The 22,352-nt window shown below is 24.0% G+C and overlaps 1 protein-coding gene and 1 long non-coding RNA gene across 3 annotated transcripts; both read left to right on the forward strand.

Moving 5' to 3' along the window:
• Positions 1 to 12,568: 12,568 nt before the first annotated feature.
• Positions 12,569 to 13,693, forward strand: LOC145842809 (uncharacterized). 2 transcript variants are annotated; one of them, XR_014370218.1, is made up of 2 exons: positions 12,569 to 12,736; positions 13,385 to 13,693. It is a non-coding gene; the product is annotated as an uncharacterized LOC145842809 (long non-coding RNA). The 2 variants fall into 2 exon arrangements; XR_014370217.1 differs by having other exon boundaries at positions 13,410 to 13,693.
• Positions 13,694 to 14,108: 415 nt separating this feature from the next.
• On the forward strand, positions 14,109 to 19,150 carry LOC145843229 (uncharacterized). The gene is made up of 7 exons (XM_082950691.1): positions 14,109 to 14,429; positions 16,711 to 16,870; positions 17,034 to 17,129; positions 17,585 to 17,826; positions 18,158 to 18,352; positions 18,465 to 18,553; positions 19,022 to 19,150. Exons 1-7 carry the CDS (start codon positions 14,109 to 14,111, stop codon positions 19,089 to 19,091), a joined length of 1,173 nt encoding a protein of 390 aa, XP_082806817.1. The 3' UTR covers positions 19,092 to 19,150.
• Positions 19,151 to 22,352: the final 3,202 nt, after the last annotated feature.

The raw sequence follows: 22,352 nt of genomic DNA on the forward strand, positions 1-22,352 counted from the left end.
TAAAACTTCCGTGCTTATACTTTCTACAATAAATTGCACGAAGTTAAAAAAGTTTACTGTGTAAAAGAAAGTATATAGTTTTAACTGGTTTGAAACAAGTTAGTTATCGTTTTACAGAACAAGTTTCTAATACTATTTTTTTTGGTGTTTATAATATTCAATTTCTGTTTGTGTCAGAGTTGAGCTAAATTTAAATGTTTATTGTGTTCCTATCGCACTTACGGATTATTATTACGTCATAATGACTTAACAACGTCATCAAATGTTTTAGTATTCAAATAAACCGCTTTATTATTTAACTATAATGTCATTGCAATGTAGTAATACAACGCGATATTGTTTAAATAAAAATCAATATCAATTTAAAACTATACAACTGAATAAGTCAGTGATCATAGTATGTAGAAAGTCTAAAACTTTTTGCAATTTGAAAATATTTTGAATTGTTATCAAGTTTAAACAAGAACTATGATAAGGTAGTAAACGTTTTTTTGTTGTCTTATTATAATATTGATTACTTTTTCAAAATTTAAAGAGTTTATCATTAGTTTTATGAGGGTTATTGATTTCTTTTTAAGATCACTTTTTAAGCTTGTAACTTAAGTTTATTTACTCTATTTAAGTATGTATTAAATTATTTGAAAACACTTTGTTTTTTCTTTTCCCGAAAAAGACTAAATATTATTGGCATAAAAGGTTACGTCTTAATGGAAAAATAATTTTAACATCATGCACTGATGAAACTAGAATATTAAATTCTTTTTTTCTTTCGATGCTTGAACAAAATCTTAATCTTGAAGTGAGTCAAGCATTGACAAACTTTTTCGTGCATTTTTTTTATAAACTCAGTTTGAAGTTTCTCGATGTCTTTCAATCTAAATGGTACAAGTTTTGTTTTATCGAGAAATAGTGGTATTAAGTAGTTTTAAAAGCTGTTACAAAACTGTTTTAATAAAATTTAACTAACTAAGTTTATACATGGTTTTAGTTTGTAGTATGACATTAATACACCACAACAACAATTTTTAATCTTGTAGTTATTTAAAGTTATCAGATTGAAGAAAAGGTAGCCGATGTAAAAGTTCATAGAAAAAATAATATTTAAATAATGTTTATATTAGTTATATGTTTGAAATAAGTTTGTATAAAATGAATTAGCTTATCAAAACTACAAATAAATATTATTGCAGTAATATGTGAAACAATTGATCGAGATATTGCATCGTAAAGAAACAACTTGTAACTTTAAAATATCAATAATTTCATTCAACTTGCTTGTATCAATAAAGCTGGTAGGTAAATTATTTTTATTTTATTAAAATAAAACTTTGTAATATTAAGTTTTTTACAAGACTTTACAGTTATTTATTTTGATTTACTTAGTTTTATGTTGTGATAATTTTTTACTCAAATTGAAAACTGTTTTTCTTCTACCAGTATAATATTTATTAGTTAACTTTAGAAGCACTGCTTTAAAAACTTTAAAATTACTTATAATGTTGTTATCAGTTTTATAAATAAGATATTTAGCTATTTAAAACCTAGTTAATAAAATACACTTTAAGAAATAAAATTATTCATGCTGTGTTTTACACTAACAATAAAATTATTTTACTAATGTTGAAAAGTCAAAACAGGTTTTTTTTCAAGATTAATCAAAATAAAAAGTAAGTTAAGTAGCTGGAAAACTTATATTAGAAAATAAAAAATCTTTAAATAATATAAACTTTCAAGCGAGCTTGATACAGTTTTTAATTTTTTAAACTTTTTATTTGTTGTAGATTATAAAACACATATTTAAGTTATTTGAAATAAATTTTGATGCTTAATGGGTAGAAAACAAAGTTTATTTTACTTATATAAATGTCATAATTAGTTCGTTAGAATGTAAATTAAATTTCTATTAAAATTATCCTATAACTTATTTAAAGTTTCTTAAAGTTTTTTATTCAACATAAAATAAAATTAAAAAAATTACGTTTTTTTAATAATTTTAACTTATTTTTTAAACTCAATGCTTTTTTCTCTCATAAAAGTGTTTTTTTTACTTGCAAAAAAAAAAAAGCACTAATAAGCTACTACACGGTTATTTAAAGAAATTACTTTAATAGGAAAAACTTAGTTTATTGGTTTTAATAAATTAAAATCGATTTTTAAAGTCATTTTCAATGTTGACTTTCTTTGTAATGAGAAAATTATACAGTTATAGTCTACACACTACATATTTGTAAAGTCAATTTAATCAGTTTAAGTTTAAAACTAAAAAGAATCTGCAATGCTATGTACAACGCGTTGTAAATATACTTTTTAAAAATTAAAAGTTTTTATTAGATTACTTTTTATCTTCACGTGTTATTGTTGCACAAATATGAGTTTTCGAAAACTATTACTCCGTAAATATCGCCTAACCTAAACTGTTGAACATTTTGAGGATTTTTTTTTTCCGATAAAATTTTTAAAATCTACTAGCTTTTTTTAGTGAACTAAAAATGTATAATTTTTAATTGCTAACCTTAATGGTATAATTAAATTTTTTATTTGTGGAAAACACATGACTTAATATCTGCTTAAAGTATACTTCGTTACCTAGTTTGAATTTAAAACAACTGAAGATTTAAAAGAAAATTAAAGTTAATTAAAAATACTAAACTGTATTTTAAAATTTCTCAATGAAACATTAGTCTACTGAAAGAAAAAACCACACTTTTGTTTAGATTAAACAAAAAAAAAACATACAATAGAAAAACTAATAATAAATCTAGTTTAATGGCTTTACGTTGTCATTACAATCAAAAACAGTTGATATAAAAACTTATTATTGTAGTGCTTTTTACATTATATACCATATATTAAAAATATTACAAGTTATAGGGATTATATTAGTTACTTTTATCGTTCTAACTAATAGTAACGCATACATTAATTAACTTTGTAAGATAAACTCAATCAAAACATACTAATCTAAATGTTCTTTTTCAAGTTAAATGTTTTATAGTTAATGTTATGTTTATAAAGTTGAAAATAAAATACAGAACTGTTTTGTCATACTTAAAGTTTGCAAATGAATAAGAATTACAATAGCTTATGTTAGATTTAAAGCTTACTTAAAATCCTTGAAAACATCAATATATGACAGACAAAGTAATTATTTATCTTATCCTTGACTTCTTTAATCTTATTTAATCTTTTTTATAAAAAAAACTTTGTTTCATTTCATATATTTAAAAAATGTTCATAGGTTAACGCCCTTTTTTAAACCTTTTGAGTGTTTTTACATGTCTTTATTAAGTTTTAAAAGTTTAGATATCCTTCAACTTATGTCTAATTAAAGAGATTTAAAAATTATATGATATCATGTTTTTCGTTAGTGTAGTTAACGCATAGGTTAAAAAAAAAAGTTTCTTTTTATCGTAAAACGAAACACTGAGAAATAGGAAAATTGCTTGGTACCTTATTAAAGATGTATTTTGATTTTGAATATGCTTTGAATGACGTATTTAAGTCGTTTAAATTTTATTGTCCCGAAAAAGACATGTTTATTAGTTTTCAAAATATTATTGGTATTAAAGTTTGCATCTTGTTGCAAAAATAGATTTAATATTATGCATTGGGAACACTAGAGTATTACAATTTTTTTTTCTTGATATGCTTGATTTAAACTTTAATCCTGAAGTAAGTCAAGCATTAACAAAACTTTTCGTAGTTTTAAAAGCTGTTAAAATCTGTTTTAGTAAAAGATAACTAGCTAAGTTTATACATTTTTTTTTGTAGTTTAAAGATAGTAGGCCACAATAACATATTTTAATTTTGTAGCTATTTATAGTTATCAGATTGAATTTAGCCAATGTTAAGGTTCATAGAAAGAGTAATATTTAAACGTAATTTGAATGTTATTTTTATGTTTAAAAAATGTTTGTTTGTTAAAAATTAAATAGATTATTTAAAACTGACAATAACACTTATTGCAGAAATAAGTTAAAATAAAAATCAAAAATATTATATCGTATAGAAACTTGTTTTTAAAAACTACCATAACTTCATTCAACTTTCTTGTATCAATAAAGCTGGTTAGTAAATTATTAATTTTCGAAAATTTTATTGCTCTTATATGGATGAGTTTTTTATTATTTATTTCTATTACAATCTAAAAATAAAAACTTTGATAATATTAAGTTACTTATATTACACTTTGTAAAAAAGAGCATTTTATTTTTATTACTAAATTTGTTAAACAAATTTTTTTTTTTTTAATGAACAGTTTGAAAGTAGTCTGCTTTGATTTTTACTTTGTACTATTTTTATTTTAGCTTAAAGTATGTATTTATTTTACTAGTATAATATTTTATAAAAACTTTAGATGCACAGGTTATAAAGTTTGAAAATTACTTATAAATTCCTAATTAGCTTTATAAACTAGCTCTTTAAGTATTATAAATTATAGTTGATAAAATATACTTTAGGCAAACAATACGTCATGTTTTAAAATTTACAGCTAAATTGTATAAGAAATGTTCAAAACATGTTTTAAATATACTTTTTAATTTACTTTATGTAGAATTTAATCTGATTAAATGGAAAAATTCATTAGAACGTGGAAGGAATTAAAATTTTATAAAATTATAAGTGAGCTTGTTACAAGACATAAAGTTTCTTTAAACTTTTTATTTTGTAATAAAACTAAATCACATCATAACACGTTATAAAAAATGTTTTAATATGTCAACAGTATAAGTGTAACTTGTTTAGCTAATGTAAAAAGTGTTTTTGTTTTGTTTTATAACTTTAATTTGCATAACTACTTGCAATTATAAAATATTAGATTAATTTTGAAAACTTACAACTATTCTCTCATAAAAATAGTATTTTTGCAAAATTAGTTAATAATAAAGCCACTACAAGGATAGTAAGAGAAATTACTTTGATAGCAAAAACTCAATTAACTGATAGTTAAATTAAATCGATTGTTATTGTTGTTTTGATTTTGGATTTTTATATAATAAATATAGTTCAGTCTACATACTACAGTTTTGTAGCGTCCATTAAGTCAAAATAGACTACAAATAAAATTAAAAATGTTTGCAAAATATGTTCAACCCGTTATAAGTTTACTTTTTAAGCATAAAAAGTTTTTTAGATTATTTTATGTTATTTAAAATTATTTTTGCACAAATATGAGTTTTTTTTTTTAGTTTTTAAGCGCCGAAAACATCGCTTAACTTAAACTATGAAACATTTTGAGGAAATTTATCTTCCGATGAATTTTTTTCAATCTTCCAAACTACTTTTTAGTTAGATAACATGTATAAATGTCATTTATAACTTTAATGACATAGTTTTACTTTTTTCTGCATAACACATATGACTCAATATCTGCGTAAAGTATATTTCATTAAATAGTTTGAATTCATGACAACTGAAGGATTTGTTAATAAAACTCAAAAGAAAGTTAAACTGAACGAAAATTACTAAAAAGCGTTTTTTTTTTTCAATAAAATATTAAACTACAGGAATATATATAAGTTTCTGTTTAGAGTAAACAGAAACATCACAAAAACTTAAATGAGTTTAATTTAATGGCTTTGTAAGATCAATATTGTGTAAAACAATTAAAATAAAAACTTATATTTATAGTATTATATACAATAAACACTATATATTGAATATATAACAATTAAAATAGATTTTATTAGTTACTTTTATTGATATTTTTAAATATTTACACAAATTAACTTTGTAAGAACAGTTCAATCAAAACATATTGTTCTAAAAGTTCTTTTTTAAAGTTATATGTTTATGTTTATGTATATGTTTAATAGACTAATGAATTGAAGTTATTTAAAGTTTATGGTAAAATACAGAACAGCTTTGTAAAACTTAAATTTTGCAAACGAATATGAATTACAAAAGCTTATATAGATTTTAAACTTACTTACAATCATACCTTATTTAATTTGATTTAATCTTTTTTATAACTTAAACTTTCTTTCTTTTTATATATATATATTTATTTATATATATATATTCATAAGTTAATGCTCTTTCTTTAACTTTATAAGTGTCTTAACATAACTGTTTTAAATTTTAATATTATATATTCGATAAACTTAATATAATTTGAAAAATAGAAATAATATGTTTTTAGTTAATGCAGTAAACGCAAAGTTTAATAAAATTAAAATAATTTAAAGATCTTTTAAATATAAAAATTCAAGGCAACGTTTTAAGTTTTATAGAATAGCTTCTATGTGATGATGCATAAAGTTTGGTTAAAAGTATTCAAAATTTCTGTTTCACTTTTTTAAAAGCTGGCAGGTGGGTGTCAAATTGACACAGTCATACTTTAGCACGGGTCGTCAATTCAGCTCGGTTGGTCAATTTTGCACGTTGCAACACTTTTGCAATGCGTCATTTTTGCACGGCGTCACTTTAGCACGATGGGTCAATTTTGAACGGGGGTAATTTTTGCACGGCGTCACTTAAGCACGATGGGTCACTTTAGCACGAGGTTAATTTTTGCACGGCGTCACTTTAGCACGGTGGGTCAATTTTGCACGTTGTATCACTTTTGCAATGCGACATTTTAGCACGGTGCGTCACTTTAGCATGGTGGTTCCTTTTATAATGGGGGTTATTTATGTACGGCGTCAATTTAGCACGGTGGGTCAATTTTGCACGAAGTGTTATTTTTGCACGACGTAAAGCTTTAAAATAGGAGGATTAATAAAACTTTTTATTCAACTGATGAAAAATAAATGTGAATACTTTAAATTTTCATGAATTTTAAGCTGGAATTATTATTTTTTATTTTGAAAATAAGTGCTCCAGGGGAAACTTATTTATAAACTTTTTTGGTACATTTTAGTTGTTATAGTGTTAAATTTATTACATTTTTTATAGCAAACATTTAAAGCTTAAAGTTTGTTCTTTAAGAATTGTAAACATTTTAAACTAAATAAATAATACGATAAGGTATTATAAGTACTAACTTACTATTAAGATAATATACTTTTTTAGTCAAAAGAAAGGTGATATTTTTAAAATTTAAATAAAAACTAAAGAGTAAAAAGTAACTAAATAGTTTAAAACGAACTACAGAATAATTTTAGAGACGTTTAGTGTATAATCATTTACTGATTTTGTATTTAGTATACAATGTTTTTTAATTTTATAATACATATGGTAGTAAAATAACAGCTTTTAACAGTTTAAAGTTTTAATAATCAAGTTTAGTAAAACTAATAAATGCCTTCAAGTATTAACTCTGTTTGATTATATAAAACCTTATGATTTTAATTAAATTGATCAAAAAACTTGAAAGTTTTATACTATATTTTGAAATATTTATACTTTTTTAAGTATTGAATGTAGTTTCATACAACATAAACTTATTTTAGAATTAGATGTAATCTGCTTTTAAACGTGAAAATAGGTGTCTAAACATATGTTTTAAGTAACTTCATTAAAACATGTGTTGATTTATAGTATTTTTGCACAGTATTCATTCTTACTTTTTACAATAACTTTATATTTCAAAAACACATTTAATAAGGTTTATAAAATAGTATTTTATATAATTTAGTATGTTTACACAGCTATTGTATTCTAAGGATTTCATGTATTTCAATTCTAAAAACCTGTAGTTGTTGATAGCAATTCTTGCAGAAGAAAATTAATTAACGTGTGTTTCTAACTTTATATTCTTTTACAATATCTTTGGTTTTAGTTTTATTATTTCTGGAAAACTTTCATTATAAGCTTTTTATTAAATACATAAACATGATATGTAAAAAAATTAAACTCAAGCTTTCTTAATGTGTTTATAAATTTTGTCTATAAACTTAATTTTAAGAATTTAAAACTAATGTATCAAGCACCTATAATTGAATTTTTTTTTTTTTTGTTTTAATAGTTAATATCAAAATTTAAAATAATGTAACTAAAGAAGTAAATTTAACTTTGTTTTCAAGTTTGTAATCTATTATTTAATAAAACTGAATAATAACTATAATAAACAACAAATTGTTTTGATACGTATACCAGTAAAACTAGTTACATAATAAAATTTTACTTTAGTGTGTAGTGTTTGCTTAATCTTTTTAATTAGATTTGTTAATTAAACTTTGTTATATCTATTTTTACATCGCTTTCAAAAAAACATAGTACTACATATTAAAAATTAATAAAATACTTTCAAAATAAAGTAGTAAAATACGTTTGAACATTTTACGAACCCAATGCGTTGTTTTACCCTTATTTATTATTTGAACGCATGATTAAATTTACAGTGTTCTATGTATTTATAATTTAAAATTTTTTTTCTCAAGTTTCAAAAAACTTTCAAATGAAGGTTTAAAAAGGTTTAGTTTGTGCAATATAAAGCTTAATCCAAAAAGAAAGTGTTAAAAATAAACACTTTAATCAAAAATAGAAGGAAAAAAACGGTGCAAAATTTACGCTTGGTGATAAAATGACGCCGTGTAAAAATGACGCTCCGTGCAAAAGTGACCCAATGTGCTAAAGTGGCCATCTGTGGTAAAATGACGCTTAGCTAAAGTGTTCCTCCGTGCTAAAGTGACGCTGTGCTATTCTAACCTGCTCCGTAAGTTTGCATGCTGTAATTCTATTTTGTCATTACATTTTTCTAAATGTAATAGTTATCTAGTTTTAAGACTGTATTAATAACTAGTATGATCTTAAAATAAAAATTAATCTTTAGCTTGATCAAAATGTTTTCATTATAAGAGCTAAATAACTGTACTGCTAAAAACTAGTTTATTCACAACTTAAATAATAATTTTTAAAATTGCAGTAGCAAAACAACTTTTAGTATTTTAAAGCTTAGTGTACATGACTATTTGTTTTAATTCTAAATTATTTTTACTTGTTAATACTTGTGAGAAATTGTAAGAAAACTATATATAAGTGAACAAACAACTTTTTAAACAATAAATAAATTAAGAATAATTATACAATGTATTTTTGGTACAAATAATTAAATGAAAATAAATCCAATTGTATTGTACCGCGTATAAATATTCAATATGATATTCTTATAGTGCTGAAGGATGCTTTTAAACGTGTGATCATACCAATATGTATGCTTACATACGCTTAAAATTAGTCAAGTGTTTATCATTGTGTTTTTTAATAATAAAATGTCAAGCTTTATACTTAACCATCCGTTTCTAAATAGCTAAAAACTCTGTCTTATTTTTATACTAGTTTTCACGCAATAGGGTAGTATTTATCTTGTAAATATTTTTGTGAAATTTACTTAACTTTTGGTACGTTTAGATTTATACAAGATTTTGAACAAAATACTTTTAATACTTTGGTTTTACTAAAACCTCGTTAATGTAACTAATAAAAAGTTCTGACTTAATCTTATGCTATAGTTAATAATAACGTTTTATCTTTATTATTAAAAAAAGTTATATGAGATCGTTTGTCCAAATGTGTCTTCATAATTAAAAAGACTCATCAAAAAAAGTTTTTATAAACATCATTCAATGAACTACATCAATATCGTTATTATTAAACAAGTTACGAGTAACAACGAAAAGCATTGAAAAATAAATATTAAGCATAAATATTTTGTACATTTAAAATAAGTTTTTTTTTCTATGTAAAAAAATTGGCAGAAAATTTTATGCTCACGTCCAGAATATTGTTCTAAAATTTTGAATTTTTTTTAAATATTATTAACAAAACTTTGCTTCCTGCTCTATACAGGAGAGACAGCGCGTTAAATTTTCAAAAAATTCAAGGCCACCATCAATACAATATTTAAAAAGTCATTAAACTTTTTTTCTTCTTGAAACTGAAACATTGGAAATGATCCAAATATTAAAGCGCTTCAGTTTGAAAATCACTTCAGCAAGATTACAATGACTTGAAAACTTACTAGCTAATTGATAAATGTTATTTTACTATAATAAGATACAGGAGGGGATGTTTGAACTTCTAAAAACCATTTTAAAGAGATACACATAACAACTTAGTAGCTTTTAATTCATTGTGACGGCATTTCGACTTTACCTTACTCATTATCAAAAAACAAAATATGTGCAAAATAACTAAAATTAGTGCAAAACAACTAAAATTATAAGACACGTAAAAATATATACAGTTATACATTAAAATTATAAATAACAGTAAAACTACGAGACTAATATTTATACACAGTTAGAAGATATACATGTTTAACCAAAAGTTCTTAATGTGAGGGTAATACCCTGATCTAAATAATTGTTTGTTTAAAATTAGATTGTAACTTCACTTTCAAAGTCTCAAATTTACTTATACATGGTTTAAAAAAAGTTGAAAAAAATGCAGAAGTAAGTTTGAAAGTAAAGTTTCGCATGACTGTATAACTAATCTTCTAATACCAAACATTGCTTTCGACAGTTTTTAAATAATTTCTACATATAGTGCTGATGTTTAAAGTTGAAAATATAGTTAATGATGTTTCGAATTAAATTTATACCAATTTTTTTATGCACGTTTTAATAAAAAGTATTTTAACAAACTCAGTTATTAAACTGTTGCTAATTTATTATTATTTAACTAATCTTTTGTAAACTAGCAAAACTATTTGTTTTAGAAAAACATAAGAATTATTTTAGCTGTACATACAGTAAATGACAAACGTAAATAAACACACTAAAGATCAGTTTAAAAAAATGTATTGAGCTAGCCGAAGTTTTTTCAATTTTAAAATATTTATTTCTCTGGTAGAACGTTTCTGCTATTATCAGCAAAGCTATTTTTGCTATTGTACATAACAGGAGTATAAAACCACAACCACAGACAATTCGCTTAGATGTAACCACAAACTAATCCTTTAACACGGCAGTATTAAATTCAGTTTTATAAATGTAGTAGTTTCTCACTACTTTGTCTGTCTAGCGAGTTATAACAAGATTTTTTGGACTTTAAAGGAAATGTTTGATGGTCTTGCGGTACTATCTGGCATTTCGTACAAAGTTTGGACAATATGAGAGTTTCCGTGGCAAAATAGCTAATTTTGTTAATAATTAGTTAATTTTACCTTATTTCAGAATTTTTTTTCATATACTGTTAGATTTTAGTTATTTTTCAAGCGTTTTAACTCAATTAAAATTGATTAAATTATCAAACAATTTTCTAAACAGGAAGTGTAAGTTTATATAGATTTGTAAATTTAAAACCTTATGAATAAAATGGAGAATCAAATTAGACAATTAACAATTTCTGATGATTTACAAGACAAATTATTTGTGTTCAAAATCTCAAACGATCCAAGCTTGTCACAAAAACTGAAGACTGTTGAGATACCAGAAGTTTTCACACCGTTGAAAAAGTTTTTCAGGGAGGATTTACAAGTTTGTATAAACTTAAATATAATCAGTTAACACGTTAACTTACTTTTTAATCTGTAGGATGAAACAAGAAATGTTGAAAATGAGGTTAGTCTCCGGAATAGAAGAAAAGTGTGTAAACTCTTTTATACTTTTTTACAAACAGTTTAGCTTGTAAGTCACTATTTTTGTACTAGGTAGAAATTGAGCGTCTTCAAAACGAAGGGAGTATTTACAAGATGGTGGAATTGATTCTTCATAATGGAGCATGTGGTCATTTGTTACCTGGATGGAGTGAAGCACTTCTAAAATCTTTAGAAGAAAATAATTTAAAATGTATTGCTGATGCTGTTAGACCTGGTAAGTTAATACGTTAATGTTTTGTAATCTGTGATAAAGATTTTACGAAACTCAAAATTAAAAGAAATTTTGGTTTTCTACAAATTAATCTTGAAGTTAAAGCTATAGGATAGTTTAATAGTTCAGTGTTTTGAATATTGAAAAGTTTAAAAATTTTAATTATGTAAGTACTGTAAAATTAGTTGATGATTTTTGTCAGTATCTTAACAATTTCTAGTAGATTCAGTTTACTGTAAAAAAAATTTTAAAACACCAATCGTACTTTAGTTATTAAAAAATATATTTTACAGCTCGTGGTGATTTTCTAAACTACAATGAAAAAGATGGACTTTATGGTAAAGATTTTTTTCACTAACTATTCTAATTTAATTTTTTTATATTAGTACAACGAAGAACAGTTGTACTTCAAGTATTATGAGTGATGACGTAAAACTGATAATTTAGTTTACATAAAAAGAAAACAATTTTATCACGAATTAATTAAAGTATAGTTTTTACATTATTTTTAGTATTTATAATAAATTTAGTTCTACATAATAGCTATGTACTAATAATAATTTTTATTCACATAGAAGTACGTTTTCAAAATAGAATTGTATTTAATTTGAAAATAATTTTCACATTCTTAGAAAATAATGTTATATGTTTAATAAGTGTCGATTATTGAACCTAGAAGTCAGACTTGATCTTAAATTAAAATCAGCTGTTCGCAAAAAATTAATGGTTTTTATTTTTTTTATTAAATTATGCCACAACCAAAAAAAATAAGACTATTAATAAAATATTACAGAAGGATGTCTTATTCTTAAAATCAAAGATGTACTTCAGAAGAAATGTGGAATTCTTGCTGATCCAATGGGAATAAAAGACACTGAAGAAATGAATCGAAACGTGCCAGTGGTTCATCCTGTCATTAAAGAGAGTATTGATCACTTCAGAAGGAACACAGCATTTGTTGATGGAAGGTATCGTGTGCTTGAAGAACAAAGAGAAATTTACAAACATGCTCCTGTAGTTAATTTTGATGACGTAGTTGGGTTAGTTTTGTTTGGTTTTTATTACAAAAATGTTAGTAAAACCTAAAGTTTTTGTTTCAGTTATGTAAACAAAAGTAAAATTAATTATTTAAAAAACTTCAGTTAAAGTTTCTAATTTAGAAATTGTAGTAACATTATTTACATAACTCAAAACATTTCAAATATTGAGTTAAGTAGTTACAATAATTAATATTTAATATGTCATAGAATGCAAGTTAGATTGAACAAATAAAGTATTTTTATAGTTTCATGTTTACAATAGTTTATATAAAAATATTTATTAGTTAAAAATAATACTAGGAACTGTATTATCAGCATTAAACTATTATAATCAAAAGTTTTTCGGTTGATTATGAATTTTTCTTCCTTAGATATTACTTTACTTAGTATGTTCTCATGTTAATAGCTTCAATAAACCAAACTTTAATTGATAAAAAATATCTTAATAAAAAAATTTGGTTATCTGTAAATAAGTCTTACTTTTCTAACTTTTAAAGTGAACAATTAGTTTAAACTATTTTTATTTTAGAAAGAAACTTAATGCTTTAAAATATAAATTTAAAGTGTAAGTAGAGAGGTAATAAAAAATAACAGTTTCAGTATGCAGTAAAGTAGAAAACCAAGTTAGAACATAAATTTAAATTTTAGAATAAATCAAAATGAAATCCAACAGTCTACTGAGTCAAGTTTTTCTGAACATAATGAGCCTGGACACAGTAAACGACGTAGTAAACAATTAAAGATTAATCCAAACCCATATATCTTGCTTATTGGTCCAGCTGGTGCAGGAAAAACCACCTTAAGCAAACGTTGTGTTCTATCCACATTTAATTGCAATCGATACGCTTTATTCATTCCTCTTATGATTGTTGATCCTCGACAGCCGATTGATCTTAAGTATTTCTTGATAAGTTTAGGATTAAAATATTTTTCAAGTGATATTAATATTAATGAAAACCAAACAGACGAGGCACTTGCCTGGTTATTATCCAACCAACACAAAGTTACTCTGGTAATTGACGGTTTGGACCAGGCAAGGTTTGAGATAACTTGCATAGAAGAGTCTTCAAGAGTAAACGTGCATAAAGAGTATCTACCTTCAAAACTTCTTTTCCTTATTCTTTCACGAAAAATATTACCTGACGTAAGACTTATTTTAACTTCAAGACCCCATTCTGTTTTAAACTTTAATGAATTAATCCAGCCCGATTCTGTATTTTATCTTGACGATTTGTCTGAAACTAGTATGAGGATACTGATGTCTTTTTACGTCCAAACAGGAGATGTTTACCAAGTAATTTCAAAACTTCAAGAAAAGTCTCCGAGAGTCCAACAACTTATTTAATCTCCACTTTTTCTACGACTTTTTGCTATGCTTGTCAATTTATCTGGTCTTGATGAAGTTTGGAAAACAATAAGGTCAACTGCAAGTCTTTTTGATGAGCTTCTTAGAAGGCTTCAGGATTGTGCACACAATGCAGGAGAGATTGAAGACACAAATGTCATGAGTAAGATCATGGAACTAGCTTACAAAAAGACCATGCAAGGATCGGTTGTCATTGATCAAAGTGATCTGTCTAGTTTGAGAATTGATCCCAATGAAATCCAGGATCTCGCTTTAGGAGTTCATGGAGAAACAAACTCAGCCTTAGTTGGTCCAAGCTTGTTCTACTTCGCTCATCAGAGCATACAGGTTAGTTTTGTTTTTACAAGACATATATCTTAGTTAAAGTTTTATTAAGTGATAAAAGCTTTTTACGTTTTCATAATTAGTAGAGGTTTTTAATTTTTAGTTTATTTAAAATATATATGTTTATAATTTATATTGAATATTTGTAAAACATTTAGATAAAACTGTTCTAAAGTTTTAGAATAGAAAAACTTAGTTATAATTAACTCTAAACAACTGTTAGTTATAATTAATAAAGCTAAGGCTTAATCAGTCAAAAAAAAAACGCAAAAAACACAAGTATATTTAAAGTCTTAAAAACTCATTAAGTTTTTATATTGATAGATTTTTTATTTTACTTCATTAAATTGAAATTATTTTATACTAGTAACTGTTTATTATAAATATTTTACGTTTAAACTAGTAAGTGATTTTTTACACATCTTTTAAAAACTAAATAATGATTTTATGAAAATATTTTTTTGTAGTTTTCAAAGGTTTTAACATTTCAGTCACTTTTCGCAAATCTACGCACTCTCGTATAGTTACGTATTTTAGACTTCTAAAAAAACACACAAAATTGAATAATCCTTAGTATTCTAAATATATTGTATTAGTTGAAATGATAAAATATTATTTTTTCTAATAAGTTTAAATGATAAACTAGCTTTATATTTGTTTATACTTACGTTCATTGACGGTTAAATAAACTTTTATTTATGTCCCAGTGTAGCATAAGCTTAAATAGTTAAAAATAGTTGTTATTAAATTTCTGCTAGAAAAATATTGACTCACAATAATAAAAGCTAACAGCAATAGAAATAGTTTTCTGAAGAAAAGGCTTAAAAGAAACTTTTAGCAAGATATGGTGATGATGTTAAATAAAAACAAGAATGAACATTACACAAATCTTTCTCTTATATCATATAAGACAACTTTAGTCTTAAGTGCGCAAGTTTATCAAAACTTTTCACATATATGTACATCTTGAATGAAAACTATAGTTACGTTCTCTCGTTTATTTTCGAAATTTGCTTTGGACACAATGTGCGTGGAATTGTTAGAGGCGACTGTATACTAAATGTTTAGATAACTAATTAAAAACGCCATACAAATTAAACGTCGAAAAGTAAATAATGAATCTAGTAACAAAATTATGCTCATAAACAAAAAAAACTTTTGCTTACTATATACTTTAGATACTTATACTTTTGTACAAATTAATATATGTGGTTGATAGTGATTAATACACCACGTTTCAAAAAAGTTTCGTTGTTTAAAAAGCGTATAAAAAGCTTAAATTTTTTCTTTGCTTTGGTATTGTTCAGGAATGTTGATGCTGAACAAAAATAAAATATTTAGATTCTAATAAGACTTCGAAGACCTTTTTTATATTTTATATTGAAACAATATTAAGTAAAAGTTTTACTTATATTTTCATGTAAAGATTGTTAACCATTAATATAATCAAATACTGTGCTATTTTTCATTGAATATTAAGCTTTAACTTACAAAACTAAACAAAAGTTAATAAACTAATTAAAACACTACTTAATTATGTTAAAAATAAGTTTAAATTTTTAAATAGAAACAAATTAAACCTCTAAAAGTTATTAAGTTCTTAAAGTAAGTAACACAAAGGTTTTACAAGAACTTGTGAAAGCTTAATACAAATAAGTATATAATTTAAAACAAATTCCTGTACATGTTTTATAAAACGATTTGATTTTATTGCTACAATTTTTGTGTGTTTTCCTCAAGACAAAAACTAGTGATAGCTAAAAATTAGTTTTTAAAGTTCTAATTTTTTTTATGATAAAGTTTCAAAAGTAGGTGTAAACGATACATAAAGGATTATAAAAAGTTTAATTTGTTACAAATACTTGTCATTTGATTAATTTTCACTTATGTTTAAAAAAACAAATATTTTGTAGCTTGAAATTTCAGTTGTTTTGTTTATATCCAGGTTTAGTTAGGTTTAAGAATATATAGTTAGGTTAAACGAAAGTTGTTTGTTAGGTTGTTAAGTTTATTTTTTTAAGTACTATATGTTTTGGTTTAAAGAAAACAAATATTTTTTTATTATTATTAAATTTTTTAGTATTGATTTTACTCTTAATCTAAAATCAATAAAAGGAATTACTTAAACAGAACTTATTGTGATCAGTACTATATAAATGAATTGAAAATGAAATGTTATATCTTCGATTTAAAGCTTAAATAAAAGTTAGTATAATTTAAAAACTGAATTAGCTTTTAATTTATTTCTAAACCCTGTTTATTACTAAAATCATATTTTAAACAGGAATATTTAACAAGCCGACACGCATGGTTGAAACTAGACTTTACAAGTTTCTGCGAGTTTTTACAACGAATTTTTCATGAACTTAATATATATGGCAGAGAAGATGATTTTGCAACTGTGCGTACCTTTACAGTTTCATTACTGAATGTTCTAGTATTTGGTTAGTTTTTACTTATTTTCTTAAATTCGTTTAACTCTTGGGTTACATTTAAGCTTATGTTGTTTATTTATTCAGTCTAAAGCTTTCAATACATAGAGTTTAATGTGCTACTTTGTTTGTATAAATTTATACTGTAGTTATAATACTAAAATATTTGTTTTAGATAATGATGAACTGATAAGAAAGAAATTTAAATTTATCAAAAAATCAACAGAACGTATCATCAGTTGTCATAGAAACTATTTGTCAATTACTAGACGTTAGTAAATTAGTTTTAAAATTAATTTAACTTTATAAACTAATACGTATAAAAGTGATTTAGTTTATCCATAGCTCGTAATTTTTAGAATGTACAATAAAATTGATGTTAGATAATAAAATTATTTGATCACTTTAAACTTATACTTACATGTTTAACTTTTATTTATTAAATTTATTTTATGAAAATATCTAACCATTTGTTTTTATACATAATGTTATCGTACAAGTACACAAAGCATATTATATAAATTATATTGCTATTTGTTTAAGAAGCGTTATGTGAAATTTAAGCTCGTAATTTACTATAAGGACATAAAACTAACGTTGTTTTAGCTTTTTGTTAAAATTTAAAACTTAGAAGTTTATTTTATTAAAAATAGAGTAAATTTTTATTAAAACTAAATAAAACACAAATATACTTAGTAACAAACCAACAATAAAAAATTACCGCAGCTGTCAATGCAAAAGTAGTCAGAAAAGATTACAGTGAAATTTGTGATCACAACATAATAAACGAACTGAAGTCAGTTTTAAGACGTCACCATTTTGTTATTGAGATCGACGACCCACAAGTTACAACCGACGTATTATTTATAAGTAACTTTGTAACTCAGATAGAAGAGTTGAATTTACCTTATATAAATACAAATAATCTAAAGAGGATGATAAGAACTTTATCAACATCACATATCAAAGTTTGTTTTAACATTAGTTAAAAAAAATTTGAACTGTTATTTTCTTTTATAATATTGTTCAGATAAATTCATGTTACTGAAATTTATTTGGTTCTTTTAGTTATTTTCATGTTATAAATAAATATCGAACAACAGTTTTGAAACATTTATTTATATATATTTATCGTTTTGACAAAAAACATTTATTATGATTTTGTTTCGTGTCAATTAAAGTAACAAGAATAAATATGATATTTGTAACATTTTATTTTGTATCTAGCTAAAAATATTAGTAAATGCATAACATGAACTTGAAAGTTTTATCAAAGTAAAGTTAAAAATAATTAAAAAGGTTGAATATCTTACTTTCAATGATTACAATTACAATGAGGAATTTATTTCATTGTTAATCAACTCCATCAATAAAATTCAAATTGAAAGGATTCGTATCTGGTTTCGTGTTAACGATGAAACAAATTTAAGAACTTGTAGAAAATTTGATGAGAAAATTTCAAACTTTCAAACAAACAACATCGCTTTTGATGATGTTAGTTTTTATTTCAATTAGTTTTAACTCAAGTTAGTAAAATGTTGTAATTTGTGTTATTAATTGTTATAAATTATTTTCATATGTAAAAAGTTTTTAATTTTCATAACAGGAAGTTGAAATCGAAATATCATATGGGGGTTATCAAACCTTACTTGTAGCAAAATTAAAAAGAGGACAACCACCAGTGTTTACTAATCGGTTAGTTGTTTGTTTAAATCAAGTTTGTTTTGTTGCATCAAAATATTTACTAATACGTTTTTGTCTTATAGATTAGTAATTACAATATTACACTTATCTTCAGTAATTTCAGTTTATAAAAATTATTTTGATGTATAATTTGAAAGCTACGTAGTTGTTGAGCGTTGTTACTCTTTTTTATTTTTTCAAATATATACTTGTTAACTTATAAATTGTTAGTACTGTGCATTAATTGTTACTATCATTTTTATTATAATTATTCAATTAAAGTTTTTAAAAGTGTTTGCACATATGTAACTTAACTGCATCTTAGTTTATTTCTAAAATTAAATTGTTAAACAGTTTTTATATTGTCCTACTTTTGTTTTAAAAAATAAAACCACTGAATCAATTAAATCACGTATACAATTTACGATTCTTTATCAAATCAACCAGCTTTTTAATTACTAACTCAAAATTTTTCAACAGTGATTATCTCAGAAGACCAGAAGATTCTGATCAAACATCATCATATGACTCAAGTCTTACAATATGGTAAAAATTCAATAATCAAACAAGAGTATATGTAATATAAACAATCAATTTCTTAATTTTGCAGTTTGTTTTAATTAATATAGTGAATATTTTTTTTAAATAATTTTTCTGAAATTAGCAGATAGTTATAAAGCTTGTATTTAAAGTTTATTTGCTTAAAACTGTTTCTATTATTCATGTGTACTTTCAAACTTTTTTATTATCAGCTAAATGTATATGAGCTTCATAGTTGTTTGTTTACATTACGAAAAATATCTTATTATTTTAAATTATTTATGAAAAAACTATGTTTCATTCAATACATTATCAATGGAAAAAATATCTTTAAAACCAATAATAAAAACTTATATACACAGTTCTAATTCTTCTTAAAGGAAAAATATATATATGGTTTTTTTTTATTGTATAGTTTTAACATTTTTTGCTACTAAAAGATTAAAAAATTAGTATCTGTTTTGTAATCAATATAAACTATGAAAGCAAAGTGTTTTTAACCTGTCAATTTTTGATGAAAAAAATAAACAAAAAACACTGTTTTAGAATTGTTAGTATTTAGTCATTTTACAAATATTTAGTTTGTGTACGATTTAGTCGTGAAGATTTTTTTTGCAGAAACTGAATTTTACAATTTTAAAACTTTTTATTTCGTGATAAATTAATATTCAATATAGAGTTTATTTTAAGACAATATAAAAATAAATATTGGTCGTTTTCCTTTAGGAAAAGATAGTTATTTATACTCTCTTACTGAATTATGTTGTTCTGTTTTTATTAATCTGAATATACTAAGAACTTAAGTTTTATAAATGAAGTTAACATTTTTTACAACCAATATTTTAATAACACTTTTTATTTCTTTGTTCAATATGTTTATTTATGTTGTATACTTTATAAACTAAAAAATTCATTTGTATATACATTGGTTTCTTTAAATTGTATAAAAATATACTTTTTTTGGGAGGTACGACTTAAGTATATTTATAATGTTTTGAGTAAGTATTTATTAAACCCCAATTTTAGTGGTGATAAATTAAAAGATATTATTCAAAACTAAGATACATTAAGTCAATAAATATAGGGGTCGGCTAACTGCGGCCCTTAAAGTCAAAATCTATAACCCATGAGGTACTTTCTATTAAAAAGAAAACTTTTTAAAAACTATAAAGATGAATTATATGTATAAAATAATTAAAATGAGCATCTTAATTAGATAAGTTTATCTTAACAGTACTCTTTTATTGCTTAATTAGTCATAACTTTAGTTTAAAGTTGCATTTTTGTAGTGTTTATTACGATGTTTTTCTAGTAACTGTAGATCTAAAAAATATTTTTTAAGAAGATAGTTTTGGGAAAAACTTTTCTAGTAAAATTGGCTTGCGAGTTACGAAAGGCTGCCGACCCTAGTAAACTTTAAAATATATTGTGACGTAATACAGCCAATTCTTACTGATGATTTAGTTACACTGTTTTCTAAAATAAAATAATTTACAACATATGTTTCAGTTTTAGCTAAATGTTTAATGTTCCGTAAATAACAAGTTTTAATAGTTTTAACAAACTTATAAAATAGCAAATTTCATTCAGTTTAGTTGTTGTTGTATTACTCTTGACACCTGCTAGTGGATATAAAATATTTAGGTGTAAAAAATTCAGAATGTTTAACAAACATTTGTCCATTGTTATAAGCTGTAAGTTGACGAGAAAAGTATCTGAAAATTTAGCTAATGTTTTTGCAAGCGATTTTACAACTAACTCACCAAAAAATACAAAACTCTTTAACTCTCTATGTTGACCATAAGTATTTTGCTTTTTTTATAACAATAAAACGTGGTTCTTTTATACTTAATCTATGATTAAGGTTCTCGTACAAAACATTAGGTACCTAACCTATCGCTTACTGGTAGCATACTTATTTTATTAGCCGTGAAAAGTTTAGTTTAACACCGATGTTATACTAGAGAACGGGTTACAAATATTAACAAAAGAGTTTTTGTTTAATGAATATAATGTTTTAATCAAAAAAGTTCTTAATTAGAAGAGTTTAAGCTCTCGTGCAAAAGCGACTTGCTAAAGTGTCGCTTTATGGAAAATTTTGTGACCGTTCCCTAGTATAACATTGGGATTAAACTAATTTTTCATTGTATATCAAATTGAAATACTTCCAGTAACTTTTAGGTTAAGTATACAATTTTTTGAATAACATCATTTTACTTAAACTTAATGTAAATAAAATTCGTTTCAATCTGTAAAAAGTTTAAATTAGATGCGCTTACCTTAGTGAGTTAAATAATTTTATACTTTTAAGTAAAAGACTAATATTCTTTCAACTGCTTAAAAAAGTACACAACTAATAGTATTATCATTTAGTAGTAGTAACTAAAAGCGAATTACTATCAACATAATCATAAAAATATTCTAAAAAATAAATACTATTAATAAAACTAAATATGTTTTACCAGTTAATGTTTGTATTAACAATGTTTGCAAAAAGAGCTATTATAAGTTTTATAAAGTCTTTCTAAACAGCTCACATATTAATAAAAAAAAAAACGTGTACAAACTATAACGGCAATAAAAACTAACATAAAAATATACTTACTAAATGTCAGTAGAAAGCAGAGTTTAAAATATAAGTATTTTTCGATTTAAACTTAAATAAAAACTTATTAAACAAAGAATATAACTTACAGTTGACAATCTGAGCAGAAAATCAGTAGTGAGCAATAAAAAAACGTTTGTAAAAATTTTAGTGTGTTGTAGACAAAATAATTTTTAGAAATACACATTAGTTTTTTTACGACTGATAAAAGACTAAAACAACACTTACACGAGAAATATTTTACTTTAGTAAAAATAGTTTGAAAATTTCTAAACTTTTTCCAATATAAATGGCTTGCAAGTTACAAAAGGCTGCCGACCCTGAGTAGACAATAAAAATTATAGTGACGTAATACAACCAATTCTTACTAATTTTTAAGATACTTTGTTTTATTAAGTAAAACAACTTACAACAACTTGTTATATGTCTTGGGTTTAGCAAGTTGTTTAATGTTCCGTGAGTAGTTTTTCTGATAAATGTTAAGCTTTTTAAATAGTTTGAACAAGTATATGAGAAAGGTAATTAATTCAATTTAGTTGCTATGGTATTACTCTTGACACTTGATAGCGGATAAAACAAAACAAGGACTTTAAAAATAAGAATGCTTCATAAACTTTAGTTTAGGGACTACTTACGGCTAGCGGGCCGGATACGGAAGAGTTGAAA

The sequence above is a fragment of the Thalia democratica genome, chromosome 8, assembly GCF_965202585.1.
Source record: "Thalia democratica chromosome 8, ktThaDemo2.hap1.1, whole genome shotgun sequence".
NCBI classification, from domain to species: Eukaryota; Metazoa; Chordata; class Thaliacea; order Salpida; family Salpidae; genus Thalia; species Thalia democratica.